This window comes from Platichthys flesus, chromosome 6 (assembly GCF_949316205.1).
Source record: "Platichthys flesus chromosome 6, fPlaFle2.1, whole genome shotgun sequence".
Classification (NCBI taxonomy): domain Eukaryota; kingdom Metazoa; phylum Chordata; class Actinopteri; order Pleuronectiformes; family Pleuronectidae; genus Platichthys; species Platichthys flesus.
The window spans coordinates 14,037,216-14,052,441 of record NC_084950.1 but is presented as its reverse complement, the minus strand read 5'-3'; the positions used below and the strand labels follow the sequence as shown (position 1 = coordinate 14,052,441).

The following is a 15,226-nucleotide window of genomic DNA, read 5'->3' as shown; positions in this document are numbered from 1 at the left end:
GAGCTCGTTCACGTGCAGCAGTCGGTCAGGGACAAAAAAAACAAGTTGAAAATGAAGTACGAGGAAGCATATCTTGCTCTTGGGTTCACAGTCAATGGAGTAGGACATGGGGAGAGACCAGTGTGGATTTTATGTCTGAAAGGTGAAAACTCTATGAGACCCTACAAATTAAGAGGACACTTAGAAACATTACTCCCCAGTCACATGCATGTGTAATTTTTGGTTGGGCTTTATCATCCTAGTAACAAAGTTATTATGACTGAATTAATTTTTTAGTCCAAATCTCCCTGATTGAGTCACAAAAACCGGTAGTTGCCTTAAAACAAGAGGGCAGCAGCTGCAACTGCCCCCGAACGAACAGCAGTGGCAACTGTGACAGCTGCCTCAACGTGCGGGAGTTTCTGCTGCCACCGGAAGTGCCTCTACAAGCTGCCGCTGCCACGATTTGAGCTCGCTGTCTCTGAAACAACAACAAAACGTCGCCGCTGCTCAGCCAACAAAGAGACACAGCGTCATCCGCTGACGGCGGCCTGACGTCAGCCGGACTGTACGAGACCAGACTCCACAAAGATGAAGGATATTTCCATGGAAAACTTTTTCATTTCACCCGGACACGCCTCCATAACGATTTCACACGCAATTAATAATAATTAATATGAATTATTCTACTAGCTACCATTCAAAACACAAACTCGAGGCTGTGCTTCTCTGCTCTAGTGTCATTGCGGGTTTTAGGGAAGGTATAGGCTTACACACACTGACTGACTGTTGAGCTGTTATCTCTACAAAGCCCATTGATCCACTGTAAAAGCCAACATTACAAACACACTTGTCAAATCAAAGCAAGCTTTGTTTTACAATGTACATTCCTAAATATCACCAGATCACTTCTAATGTTCATACTAGAATTTAAAAGACACACACACACACACACACACACACACACAGAGAGAGACAGATATGCATCCAATAGTGATCAAGGTGTTTCATTGCCACATTGTTGATGATCAGCCCTTGTCAGAGTTGCACCTCTCCAGATGAAGTGAGCTGTAAAATAATCAGGAGCAAAAACAGTTGTCTGGACATGTGCTATAATTTCTATGTCAAATATTTTAATCTACATCTTATGAGACGAAACCCAGCTTTCTAGTATCCAAAATGTTTTCGTCAAGTGGCTTAATACAAATGGAAAACAAAGTTGCTTTCACACTGAACTCATCCTCCTGTAATTCAAGGGGTTTTCCAATGACTCACATCAACTCAGTCAGAGGGGAGAAGGGTGATCTCATTTGCCAGGTTGAAGGGAATCAGGTCCTGCCTGCGGTTTTATTTTTCTGGTCTTGCAAAATCACAAGAATAAGGACAAATTAAAAACCCAAATGAACCACATTTACTAAAGATTCATATAATCTCTGTGTGATCTTACACAAAATGCTCTTGTTCTGATTTTCTTAAACTACAAATGGTAACAAGGTGCACCATATCTACAGATCGTTCTTATCTAAGGGGCTTGATCAGCTGCATTACATTTCTGAGCTCAATATCACAATATAAGAAACTCACTTTGAACAGTCCCTACAAATTTTGAAAGTTGTATCCATTTCTATTCATCCACCAGGACAATCTGAGCTGTTGACGCTCTGCTACAGAGGGGAAACCCCTACAAGAACTTTATTGCCAAACTAATTCCATGTAAGCCTCCATCCACTATTAGATGAGACTATTTAAGGAAGTGTTATCAGTGTTTCCTGATTCCTATATCCACAAAAGAGTGCAAGAGGCTGATTGTTCCTGCTGGTATAGGCTCACACGTGAGAGATCATTTAAATGCCTCGGTGTGTTGTGATTTTAACCAGGATTTCCCCGTTTTGATCAGAGGGCCCCATCCTTCAAAAGTAAGAGAAAAACATATGAGCTGTGGCTATAGTTTAACTGCTGTGATTATGCTGCTGTGATAATTTAAAGGCAAATCTTGATTTCCTGTTAAATATAAGATAGGCACAACCTTTTGGCAATTAATGCAAAGACGTTTTTAGCATCACCACTAGAGGACAGTAAAGGCTGTCAATGCAATCATTTTACAGACATTCAGTGTCCTCATTCCCCGTTGTTTTTCTAACTGTATAAAGAATGTAATTCACTCAAGTTTGCAAGATGTAGCCGTGATGCATGTCAAACAAACTTCACGATGTCACGGCAACACGTTTTTCAATTATTTGTTAACTAATTTATATTTTCTTAGGTTTTCATGAGTGGTGTCACCATCACCTGCAATTTATTTGAACCTTCTTATGCAGCATCAGAATCACTTTCAGGTATCTACTTGATGACGTGTACAAAATCTGCGAACTTTGTCCAGCTGAAAGCTTGCTCTTGTTGGTCTAATGTTATATTAAATGACCTAAAAATACTGAAAATGACCAAATAAAAGTATTTCAGACATCTCAAACTGTTGTATTTTTTTAAAACAGGAAATCACTTTGAATATATTGGTATAAATAAAAATAAGCTATGGTCAGGGGGCTTCCGCATCAATTTCAGTTTCTTTGATTGATATGTTGATTTTGCTTTGACCTTCTTATATACCAAGCAAATAGAAGTGTAATGCAAGTGGATTTAAATTAGCATGGATGTGGCCCAGGATATGTGGTTACGGTGATTGTACTGTGATATGTAAACCTATACATGTTCCGTGCTCAAACAGTATGTCAGACTCAGCAGCTGCTGCAAAGACCCTGTAAACAAACTGTTGTGATACAGTCAGAAGGCGTCTGTCTCTCTCTAGAGGCCAACCTGGGAACGACAACGTTAATGAACACAAGAACAGCTTTAACTAGAATGGCATTCAGGAGAGTGCAAACATCCACCAGGGCCTAACGGTCCCCTTAGGAAAAAAACACATCTAAATTCTCTAGATCTGAGTTTTCAAGCCTAGTCTCCTAAACATGTCTGATTTTTTAAATAAATAAATCATTCTCTGAGAAATCTGAGAACGACACAGGTTATCTTACAATGCTTAAGAATCTGCCGCCGCACTCAAATTTCATGTGTACTTTCCGAATCCATTCCACATCCTCCCAACACTTTTCATCTTAATCCCTTCAGTAGTTTTTGCGAAATCCTGCTAATTTACAGAGAGACAAAGAAACACAGATGAAAACATAACTTCCCTGTCAGATGTAATAAGACGACCACTGATTGCCCCAAAGGCCAGAAAGGTTACATTCTAATTTACCTAATTTATGTCTGGTTACATGCTTCATGTACACCATCGGCAATATATGCCTTCGTATCTATACCTTCCCTTTACCTCTATAAGCCAGAAGGACACTCTGCCAAGGCCCAACAGTCCCATTAAATTCAATCAAGCTGCAAATTTCACACAATCATAGATATCAGTCCCCTGAACATGTCTGATCTCTTTCATCAAGATATCAATGAATTGTTCCTTGGGAAAATGTTGAAAATGTTATTTCACAATGTTTTCCAAATCCTCACCAAAGTGTAATGGGTTCTTTCCTGACCTTTTGTGTTTAATGTATTTCTGGTGGATCTGGACAAAGATCCAATATATTTTTGTAACTTTTTCATTTTTTTTTTTTTTCACATTTTCATTAATATGGGAGTAACTCAGGGACCTTGATTGACTTCAAGCAGTCAGTCAGATTTCTGGTAAATGATTCGGAACATCATCTCTATACAGATTAAGAGCTTTTATTTCTAGAACTAAATAAGCTTCCCGACCCCTTCATCAGCGATTCGATCTACAGCGGGCCTCAGCGATGTTAATTTACCTGTTGAAATGATGTGACATGACTTTGATGTGGACTGAGACATGAGATTTTCTCCATGTGTGGATTAGGGTAGTGGCAGCAGATGGCAAGGCGGGGCGATCCCTGGTAGCCATAGTGCTGACACCTCAATCCTTCTTCTTCATCTAACTTGGGGGGTTGGCGGAGGGGGCACTGGAAATGCTGAAGCTAACCCTAACAAAGCTCCGTTAACCACTCTCTGCAGCGACCTGGAATCAGATAGACATGCTGAGTGCAGTGTAATAGAAGCTTATGCCATGACTTGATAACAAGGCTGGAAGAGGATTATCCGGCTCAAACATTTGACCGCCTTTATTCATTTTGGTTAACTTTAAATTTGAACTTTGTGCAAAAACAGAAAATAACAATACGTTTATTGTGATGAAAAGTCGTAATTAATAATGACCTTTTTTGGACCAAAATGTATAAAACCGTCTTGTCTATGACATATGTAACGCCCTAGATACTTGAGGCACCCGCCCCTGTGTCTAAAAAGAACAGTGACCACTTTAAAAGTTAATCTCACTCTTTGACAAAAGCTGACATTCAAAGAGATTATATCAAAAAGCTGCTTAGACTGATGTGAACTAGCTTTCAAGGGCATCGTCTGAAGGACAATAGAACTCTCTATGAACTGTCTATGAGCTGCAATTGATTACAGTGAAAAGTTTGTCATATGCGAAATGTCTCGAAGGCTAGTGGCTCTCAGACGAGTGAACGGGAGATCTCTCTGATCTGCCAAGAAACTGAGCTGGGGTTTTACCGGTGACGTGTGTTCAATCGCCCGCAGGCCTCTGTCATCACAATTGTTTCAGCTAAATCCATAATCATCCAGTTGGCTGATGGCAGCGGGCTGCTAAAGATTGGCTGCATGCGTAGGACACACGGAGGGATGAGGCATAAAGAAACGTGACAGTAATCCACCTGCCCCCTTAATGCAGCATTTTTCTGATGGCGACAGCATCTTACCTGTGCTGACCCCTGGACAGTCAGACATCAGAGAAAAAGACAAGGAGGTCCTCAACAGGTTTCACTGTTACTGATACCTCTACTATGTGTGACTTGTTTAGACCCCTTATATTATATAAGTGTTAAGTTATTATCAGTGACAAATTACCCTATATGAAACCATCCAATTGTTTTTCTCAGAATTGACCTGTGAGTGTACACCTTAAAGTAAATATCTCGTCTGCTAACGTGCAGCACAAGATAATCAGCTCCTTCTGACATGTGAGTAATACGTGTTATGTAATCTGACATGGTTCTCCAGATTACAATACTCAGTGTTGCTTAGGTCAGTGTCAAATGTATTTCAGGCTTATCAGAGAGAAGGAACAGAGAAGGTATATATATTGACCGTGCAATGTAAAGGCAATTGTTTTCCTGTGAAAGACAGTGTTGTGGAAGAAAATATTTTTTTCTGCTCCCCACAACTAGTTGAGGCAGACGGCCGCCAACACTGAGTCTGGTTCTGGTTGCGGTTTCTTCTTGTTGTGGATCTCAGTGTTGAGTGACAGAGTGAGACTCAAACAGATAAAGCACACATCTATAACATTATTGGCTGAAACCAGTGATCCCATGGTCCATCAAACAAGCTTTAACAAGTGCACATAACAAATAATGAGCGATAATGAATGAAAACACTTACAGGGTAACGGAAAACGTTGATACAGAAAAGTTCTGAAGTGTTCAAGATCATTTTACATTAAATCTTTCTTAAATCAACCCAAGTCATAAGGTAAAAGAATAATTGTCTGTTAAGCATTAACTTCACATCACATTCCTCATCCCAATCTGTGTAACGAAATGCAAAAGGGCATTTTACCTCTTACCTCCACCCCTGTCTGTGTGTATGTTTCTTTGCAAGCAGGAATACAGACAAAGAGTTTATCAACATCTGTAGTGTATCAGGAAGAGGGGACAGATCCAGGATTTTGTTTTTCATTTTCTTTGACATTGTATTTTTCAAGATTTTCACATTTTTCCCAAGGAATAATTCATGGATCTTAATTTTTTTTTTTAATTAAGGGGACTGATATCCATGAGTGTTTGGAATTTGGTGCAGCTTGAATTTAAGGAAACTGTTGGGCCTTGGTTGGAGGTATGTGCAATAGTTCGAGATTTTTACCGTTTCCAATGGACAAAATAGCTGAGGAAAGAATTCAAATTACGAGTAGATGCTAAAGGCACATTTAAAACATTTGATTGTGACAACATGTTCTGAATTCAAGCGGCTCTGCTCCACCCCTGTGATCTGTAATCCTTTTATACACCAGTTTAAGTCAACAGAAAGAGCTCTGTTTTAGTACTAAGCAGTCCTCCTAAAATCAAGTGTGACTTAATAGGGATTACGAATGTGATAGAAATCAAACTACAGAGGACAATGCAGACAGTCACTTCAGCGTCTTGGTTGTTAGTCTGATTTAAGAGCAGAACCCCATCTTCCAGTAATGATTTCAGCCACGACTGTTGCTTGATAGACGGGGAAAGAAAAGAGCAAGCTTAGCGGCTGATGTTTCTGACATTGCCTTGTGGCGACCTGCTGTTTTAATACCTCAAGGTAAGAAAAGAAAGAGAGAAAATCCTTATTAACAGTAAATTGTACTCGGGTCAGTAATTAGCCCGACTGAGGCCTCAGAGAGCAGCCACCATATGGCCGAAGAATGGAATTAAGGGTCAACTCTTTGCTGGTCTTTCAATCTCTGCACTAATTGTTTTTCTTCTCATCACCCCCCCTTTTTGTGATCCCCCGACAGGAGGAGGCCCACGTTTCACGGAAGGTTAAGCTACTTTGCTGATTTGGGGTGAATGCTCCCGAGGCCATTAGTTTCATTGACAGGGCCAATATGGCACAGACTGCAGAGTAACACTGTTAATAGGATGGTGTGGAACATATGTGTATAAGGAGAAAGACAAATAATCAATAAGCAGTCTATTGACATATCTTTTTGTGCAGTAATACCATATATACATTATTTTTCAGTGGGGAGAGCGTGGCCTAGGGGATAGAGTGGGTGCTCTGCAACAAGAAGGTTGCCGGTTCGAATCCCACTCTATCCCATCTGCATGCCTAAGTGTCCTTGGCAAGATACTGAACCCCTAGATGGCCCCTCATAAAATGATGAGTGTTCTAAAAATGTAAGTCGCTTTGGATAAAAGCGTCAGCTAAATGACATGTAATGTAATGTAAGCAACAGGTAGATAAGTTGATGCAGTCGTGGACTCACTGATGGTTTCAACCAGCATCATCAGATTTTAAATAAGCTAGATAACATGTAAAGCATCTTTATTTATACACAGGCAAACATCTCTCCTCAGGTTTGTTCATGATAATAATCATTCATACAAAATATGTTTTGTGTCGCACACAATTTGTGACATTACTTGTTGACTTTACTTGTAATCAGGAGACACTGGCGACCATCAATATGCAGCAGTCTTTTCCATCAGGAGTTGTTTATTGGAAGTGAAGGTGAGAAGAAACTATATATTATTTTGCTTTTCCATTGTTCACCTGTTGTGGAGTATGGTCATACTTGTGAGGGGTGTGACTGATTGATTCATCCTTATGGACAGTAAAGATTAAGAGGATGGCAAATCAGCATTTGCTTACACAGCGCATGTTGCTAATCTCCTTGTCTTCCTCCAGAAAGCCCCCATACGACTCAGGCTCACACACTCACTCTAGCAAGAGAGAAAGAAGCAAGACGAACTGGGACCCAACATTACATCAAAAACCACAGAGAGAGGAAGTCAGCACCAGATAAAGATTGTCTGAGTAAATTTAGGTTTACTCTCTCATGACTTGAGAAGAAACTACATCTGAACTATTCGATTTCTTTGTTTTTTAGGGCTTTGCATTGGGTCAATACATGACTTGAGAAAATGATTTGATTCAGCCAGGCAACTACAGAAATACGCTTTGTACAGGAGAGGACACTTAAAACTTTAATTATCAAGTTCAGCTATTAGAACTCATCTCAAAATGGAGGATCACAGGACCAGAATTAACATGTTTTCTTCGGACATCTCCAATGACTGCACAGATGCAACTGAGAACTCAGGTGAGCCGCCAATCGTAATATGTTTATCATTTATCAATATTTATTATATTGTACTGTTAGGATGATGTTGTCCGTAATGTTTGTGTTTACTGTGTATTCTTTAGGAAGACCGTGAATAGGAAGATATGACAATGTATATATGATTTCCTTAAAATCAGTAAAATGAAGACCTAACTTTAGTTTAGTTTGAAGATAAAAAGTAATAATGACAAAACAGATAATCAGCAACATAAGCTGTAGAAAAAACACAATTTTCAATAACCTAAACTTAAATTAATATTTTATTTTCTGTCTGAAAATGAAAGTACTGATTGCTTGTATTCTTTCTTGACAGAAACAATGACATTCCCAGATAAAGCCATTGGCCAAGGCCTGCTTTGCCAAGTGTGTTCAGATTCCAGCAGTGGCAAACACTACGGCATCTACGCCTGCAACGGCTGCAGCGGCTTCTTCAAGCGCAGTGTTAGACGTAGACTCATATACAGGTGAGCGAGATGCGGGCTGGACTCAACGCATAAAGCTTCATATCTTAGGAGGGCTCGGGTAAATAAGAGAAAAACAAATCTACATTTTTGTGTTTTAAAATGATACATTTGTCTAAATCATAGGTGTCAGGCTGGAACTGGCAGGTGCCCCGTCGACAAGGCTCATCGGAACCAGTGCCAAGCTTGTCGACTAAAGAAATGTCTCCAGGCAGGCATGAACAAAGATGGTGAGAAAAAACAATTGACTGTAAAATATATAAATCCTGTAGTTTTGACTGTTGACCTACATGATTTATTATTTAATATGTAGAGTAAATCATAACATGCTATCTACCTGTCGCCTTGGCAGCTGTGCAGAATGAGCGACAGCCCAGGAGCACAGCGCATGTCAGTCTTGACTCCATAAGCGTGGACAGTAAAAAGGAGCACCTGGCCACCACACGTGAACTCACATCCTCTGCTGCCTACTTGTCGGCCGTCTGCAGACCTCTGGTCAGCTCGTCCGTCACCACCTCTGCCTCCATACAGCCCTGCAGCAACCCCAACAACAGCCACCGCTTCATGGTCAGCCTGCTGACGGCTGAGACCTGTGCAAAACTGGAACCCGAGGATGGTAAGATCATACGGGTACAGCGATTACATGAGTTAAACAAGGAGTCAAAAAAGGAATTATGGTCTTTTAGTATTGCCTCTTAATTTGACTGACTCTCTTTTTATAATCTGCAGTGGAGGAGAATATCGATGTGACAACCAACGATTCAGAGAGAGATCCGACTCCCTCTGACTTCCGTATGTCCCCGTACACTGCCAGCTGCTCAGAGGGTGTGTATGAGACATCAGCGAGGCTCCTCTTCATGTCGGTCAAGTGGGCAAAGAATTTGCCGGTTTTCGCTCAATTGCCATTTCGAGACCAGGTGAGACGGACTGCCATATGTTTACTGAAAAAAATGACATATGACTGAAGTGGCAAGACTTACCACACAGGGGACATTGTTTGTGATCTCTTCAGGTGATTCTTCTTGAAGAGGCTTGGAGTGAGATGTTCCTCCTGTGTGCCATCCAGTGGTCTCTACCCATGGACAGCTGTCCTCTCCTCTCTCTGCCTGATCTGTCCCCGACCCAACAGAGCAGGATCGGCCTCCCCATCGCTGACCTTAGCACCCTGGAGGAGGCGTTCAATCGTTTCAAGGCCCTGGCTGTTGACCCCACTGAGTTTGCTTGCCTTAAGGCCATTGTACTATTCAAGCCAGGTAAGGGGTTGTTCATCCAGTGATCGATTTTCATTTTTTTAATGGACATTGTGACTAATGTTTGGTTTTTGACCCCCTGGAACAGAGACACATAGCCTCAAAGACCCAGAGCAGGTGGAGAATCTGCAGGATCAGTCGCAGGTGTTGCTGGGTCAGCATATCCATTCAATCTACCCCGACCAGAGCACCAGGTGAGCGGGCTGTGATTCTGTTCTCTGACGGCATGCAAAGATTTTCAATCATTCATCTGGAGTCTGTGAATCTTGTCATGCAAATTGAAATATAGATACATTAAGTTCACGCTACTTTGCTCTTTGTCCATCAAGGTTTGGGAAAATGTTGCTTCTGCTGCCGTCGCTTCGCTTCGTGAGCTCAGAGAAAATCGAGCGGCTGTTTTTCCACAAGACGATCGGCAGCACGCCCATGGAGAAGCTGCTGTGCGACATGTTCAAAAACTGAACAAGCATCAAGAGAAGCTGAACTCTTCTAGAAGAACACAATACACCAGCTCAAACAAATTTCCTCAGAGTATAAATTACACCTACTTTTGACTTGTTTTTAAACTCAACATAATAGACAGTAGGTAAGGAACAAGTGTGTATGAATTAAAATGGAAGAATGTCTGTCATTGTGATATTGACTCACTTGGGAACTCAACCATCGTTTTATATCATTTGAAATACATGTAAAGGTTTCTGAAATGCTGATGTAAGAAAGGTAATTTCTTAATTCTTTTTAAATGTTTCATTCACAGATTTAGCAAATCATTTATGTAGATAAATGTTTTTCTTTAAAATACATCGTACAATGTATTTGTCCTAAATAAATTTTGTATTTGCTTTATTTGAAACCTGCATTTTGGACATTTTCTTATTTTATCTATTAGGTCATCAGAAACGAAACATAAAGCTGCAACAAAGAATATAAACTATACAGAACATAGAAAATATAGTTTAGGAAATTTTACGTAAACTGGTATAGTTGCAATTTTGGGCTAATTTATACCCATTACAGAGTTATCAATGTTGTTGTACGTCACAGCCAAAATGTAAGATTTAAATGTTATTACAGAACTTACAGAGATATGTTGGCAGTATAAGAAACCAAACATTGGTTGTTCTGACTGTCTCACTCTCTGGAATCAAATGTTTCTCTACAAACATGGCTCCTGGATACTGTGCCGCGGCCCTGGGTGATTTCTCTTCTCCTCAGATGTTAAACAAAATGTATACATACAGTATATGGTCCTCAACTGGAAACTGCCCTTGACTTCATGACCAGAGGGTGGCGGTAGTGAGCGGATTTGCCTGGTAAGTCAGTAAACAGCGAGAGGAAGAGCTGCACCAAAACACGGAACAACGTCACAGTAGCTTAGCTTAGCCCTACGACCTAAAGCCTCCATAACAACGTATTCACCGCTGGTAAACAGTACGAAGAGACCCAGCATTAGAAACAGCGTGAGTTCGACATAACAATGTTCGGTCAGTACGAGCCGCTGCCTCAGGGAGACTCCGTGAGGACTCCGGGTCTGTTCGTGCACAGAGACACGCAGCGCAGCTCCCACAGAGGACTGTCATACGACTACATCCCCAATGTGTCTGAAAACGACTTCACCGGTAACTACCACATGTTATTGTTCTGTAATGACCGTCCAAAACACCCAACATCAAACAACCAGATCTAAGTAACTGAGAGAGTTCCCTCTGCTCTTTAAATAACCGTGTATATCCGTTTATCATGAACAGTAGATGTTAAGGTTTCCACTGTTTTTGTTTCAAACTCACCATTTACACTTGGTTTTGCAACCCCGTGACAGTGACACACGATTAGGCTATTTGGAAAATATATTATAACTAACATACATTGGATATTATTTATACAATATATATATATTTGTGTTTTTGTGTGTATATATACGTTGTATACGTGTATTTGTTTGTATTTTCACATTTCTTTCATTAAAGGAAAACTCAAGATCACAAAGTAAATGAAATAAAAATAAAAAAACAATATATATATATATATATATATATATATATATAATAAAAAAATTAAGAAAAAAAAAGTATCCATGTGCAGTTCACTTCTGGGCAGAAGGTGCGCAGTCCACAAAAATAATGACATGATATAAATGAAATAAAATTAAAAGCAAAGAAAAAAACGTAAATTGGCACTACTTTCTAAGTTTCTTCGAGTTTTGGTAAGAATTTGAGCATGTTAAAGCCCTCAAAAAGGCAATTAATTCTCCTGAATAATAATAATTCTTTCAATTTCAATAGGGCCTCACTGTCTGTCAGTGCTCGGGCCCTAAATACATTAGATATATTATGAGTCAAATATGTAGAGCCACATCACAAGCTACATTTAAATGTACTTAATATGATTGTAAATGTCTACATGAGGCAGTTAAATAAAGTGTCACATCCTGAAATACAGTTCAGAAGACAAGTAGGTAGTGTAATGTTTTACAAGACCCTTTCTTCTTGGAAAACAAAGTAAAATTTGATACTCTCCAAATCAAAGTCACTTAAGTATATATTGATATATAGATAGTATATGTAGTTTGGGTCATTAATCTTAAGGCTCTCAAAGCAGCAGATTGCATTTTACAACAATTTTTTATTTCTCTCCACGACTGGTTTTCTGAAAACACCCTTAATAACATTGACTTTAGATTGACTGTTTGTTTCTTCTCTTTAAGATAACTCCCAAGGATGGATCTCTTGGACTTGCAACATGATTGTCATCTTTCTCATCTACATCGGCACCTTTGTGACCTTCCCTATCACAGGATGGTTTGTACTGAAAGTAAGCTGAAATGATCCCCTCATCAGTCTCACCCCAGCATGTCCAATTGCTCTCTGAGGATAAAAGCAACCAATCATCTGCTACTGATCTTGTCTGCAGACGGTGTCTAACTACCAGAGGATGGTAGTGTTTCGTCTGGGGCGAGTTTGTCCTCCGAAGGGCCCTGGGATTGTCCTTGTGCTGCCTCTCATTGACCAGTGGCAGAAAGTTGACCTGCGTACCCGTGCTTTCAACATCCCTCCTTGCCAGGTAAACAACCAAAAATAACTTGTGTTCCTGAAAACCAAACAGGTGAAATAGATGCTATATGTACATAGATGCATAGAGTTGGTTCATACAACTTACACCTTTATTTCCGTTGGTTGTGTATTTTTTACTTTGTCCTACAGATGGCAGTAGGGGTACACTGTTGCTCAGTATGAGGGTCAAGAGAGTAATCAGATGCTGAGATAACTCTGATTAGTGTGTGATACTTCAAGGTGTATCATCATGCTGCCAGTAATTAATGTGACAATGCTTTAATGTCAGCAGCATTTCAATGTCTTTTTTCTCATGTTCACATTGCTTAGCCTTCCAGTTGTCAATGCAAGTCAATGCAAATGCCAGGATCAAGCCAACATTTAGTTTTTTTATAAGAATATATCACAATAACAGCTTCATCAAGGAAATACTTCACTTACCATCGTGTCACTTATGTCACTTTTTAGATGATGGTAAGACTTTCCTTCTGGGCACTCTGTTCCAAATTTTCTCAAACAATTTATTTGGTATTAAACAGTGATTCATTTTTGGCGTTTCTTTCCATAAATTGTGGCAAATGTTAAAAGTATTAGGTCAAAGTAAATGCTGCTGTCATTTTGATTCAAATGTGCTTCTGCTGTTGCAGGTTGCCACTCAAGATGACGGTTTGTTGTCAGTGGGAGCAGACATCCAGTTCAGGATCTGGAACCCTGTCCTGTCAGTCGTGTCAGTCCAGGACCTGAACACCTCGACCAGGATGACGGCGCAGAACGCTCTGACCCAAAGCCTGGCCAAGAAGACTGTGCGGGAGATCCAAACGCAGAGGCTTAAACTGGGAGAATATCTTGGGGTGAGACAACATCAAAGCTACTCTGTGCTGGCTTTTCACTGATTCAGCTCAGACTTTAATCCTTTCTTGGTGTCTGCAGATGGACATTAATGAGATGACTCAGCCCTGGGGGTTGGAGGTGGACAGGGTAGAGCTTACTATAGGCTCTCTCCTGAAAGCCCCAGAAGAATACCCCTCTGGATCTGGATCCCTCATCATGCCTCCATCTGTGCCTGGACTTGAAGGCCTCACTGGCCCCATCCAGCAGTTGGCCATGCACTTTCTAAACCGTACTGGGAGTTCACATCCTCAACAAGGTTTAGCCCCAGAACACAATACTTTATATAAACTGCTAAACTGTATCCGTATAGTGATCGTGAACAATAAACCTATGAATTTTTCTCCTCAGAAGACGGCATTACATTTACAGATGAGCTCAGCAATGTCCCTGAGGCTGCTGTGTCCACTTCAAGTTGTGTCGAAGAGCTGCTCAGCCAGGTAAAGCCCCTGCTTTCTGAATCTTTGGTTTGCCGAGTTGGGGCCTGCTTCCAGTTTGACATCAGCTCAGGAGATGGACACCATCGGACTTACTTTGTGGATTTAAGCCAAGGTAATGGTTCATATGTTGTAGTAAATATTCAGTAATCATTGTTATTGAGATAAATCTTTTAATTGAATGTAAGCCAAGTAAAGTAAACGTATCAAGCAAACAAAAATTGTATTTACATTATCAAATATCTCTGTTACTCTGTGTGTGTGATCTGTAGGCAGTGGTGCAGTTGGTGCAGGATCCTTGTGCCGAGAGCCAGATGTGACACTGAGTATGAGCGACAGAGACCTTTTGGCCATGTTCCACGGCGAACTCCGACCATATGCTGCATACACCAGTGGCAGACTTAAAATCCAGGGAGACATTACGACAGCCATGAAGCTGGAGGAACTCATAAATCTACTGAAGAATCAGAGATCTTAACAATGCTGCAATGTATTTATTAAAACTTAACTGTAAAATATATGCTTTTCATGTGTGCACTGATTATATTTGTTTTAAAGTGAATTTCTGTGATGACCTTGTCTTCCTTTATAAATCAAAGCAAATGCTTGTTTACAGAAACAACACATTTTTGAAGGTCTTTTTCTGTTGGAACAGTCACAACACTGGGCAAAAAAAAATAAAAAAATCCTGTGCTTTTATTTTGAAGGGGATTTTTTATAGTGCCTTCTATTTCCTCTCCTTAAGTTATTTAAGTACTTACTTAAGTTACTGTTTCGTTATGTATGTTGTAGTACCTTGTGTCCTTAAAATGCACTTTTTGGTCTTTAATTAAAATGCAGCTAATTGAGTGTTGAATTCTTTTTTGTGTTGACATAGTCATACTGTGATATTCTGTACTATCTCAGGTTTAAACTGCACCACATTTTCATTAAATACCTTTAAGAAGTTGAACAATTTCGTTGATTTGGTTCGCGGCTTGTCAGTAAGGGGTGATGGTGGGTCCCGAAGCCAGACCAGTTGAGATCTACTGCTCTACACTGTCAATAACTCTATATCCTTCAACTTAGCTAACTATCTATATGGTAATTTTGGTTATAGTTATTAGTGTTATAGTTAATCAGAGGTCCAAATTTGTAGTAAGTACTTTTTTGAGGATATATATTTTTATTATTTAATATTATAATATTAAATACTGTAAGCGATTTGAGTCTCTTCTCGTTGTCAGAGTGGGATTGCCAAATT

General features: G+C 40.1%; 2 protein-coding genes across 3 annotated transcripts; both read left to right on the top strand.

The window, feature by feature from the left end:
- Nucleotides 1–7,170: 7,170 nt before the first annotated feature.
- Nucleotides 7,171–10,426, top strand: nr2e3 (nuclear receptor subfamily 2, group E, member 3). The gene is made up of 9 exons (XM_062390350.1): nt 7,171–7,284; nt 7,462–7,876; nt 8,211–8,361; nt 8,485–8,588; nt 8,711–8,974; nt 9,088–9,275; nt 9,371–9,611; nt 9,697–9,802; nt 9,938–10,426. The coding sequence occupies exons 2-9, from the start codon at nt 7,798–7,800 to the stop codon at nt 10,068–10,070; spliced, it is 1,266 nt and encodes a 421-aa protein (XP_062246334.1). The 5' UTR covers nt 7,171–7,284; nt 7,462–7,797; the 3' UTR covers nt 10,071–10,426.
- Nucleotides 10,427–10,944: 518 nt separating this feature from the next.
- On the top strand, nt 10,945–14,832 carry stoml1 (stomatin (EPB72)-like 1). Of its 2 annotated transcripts, none has more exons than XM_062390349.1 (7): nt 10,945–11,227; nt 12,313–12,419; nt 12,519–12,668; nt 13,306–13,509; nt 13,589–13,805; nt 13,901–14,098; nt 14,256–14,832. In XM_062390349.1, the coding sequence occupies exons 1-7, from the start codon at nt 11,086–11,088 to the stop codon at nt 14,459–14,461; spliced, it is 1,224 nt and encodes a 407-aa protein (XP_062246333.1). In that variant the 5' UTR covers nt 10,945–11,085; the 3' UTR covers nt 14,462–14,832. The 2 variants fall into 2 exon arrangements, with proteins under 2 accessions (XP_062246333.1, XP_062246331.1); XM_062390347.1 differs by having other exon boundaries at nt 13,898–14,098.
- Nucleotides 14,833–15,226: the final 394 nt, after the last annotated feature.

Bases quoted from the DNA above. Each gene is read 5' to 3' on its own strand.
- nr2e3 (XM_062390350.1), top strand. From the start codon at position 7,798: ATGGAGGATCACAGGACCAGAATTAACATGTTTTCTTCGGACATCTCC. The intron at 7,877-8,210 runs GTGAGCCGCCAA...CTTTCTTGACAG, and splicing joins AGATGCAACTGAGAACTCAG to AAACAATGACATTCCCAGAT. The intron at 8,589-8,710 runs GTGAGAAAAAAC...TCGCCTTGGCAG, and splicing joins GGCAGGCATGAACAAAGATG to CTGTGCAGAATGAGCGACAG.
- stoml1 (XM_062390347.1), top strand. From the start codon at position 11,086: ATGTTCGGTCAGTACGAGCCGCTGCCTCAGGGAGACTCCGTGAGGACT. The intron at 11,228-12,312 runs GTAACTACCACA...CTTCTCTTTAAG, and splicing joins GTCTGAAAACGACTTCACCG to ATAACTCCCAAGGATGGATC. The intron at 14,099-14,255 runs GTAATGGTTCAT...TGTGATCTGTAG, and splicing joins CTTTGTGGATTTAAGCCAAG to GCAGTGGTGCAGTTGGTGCA.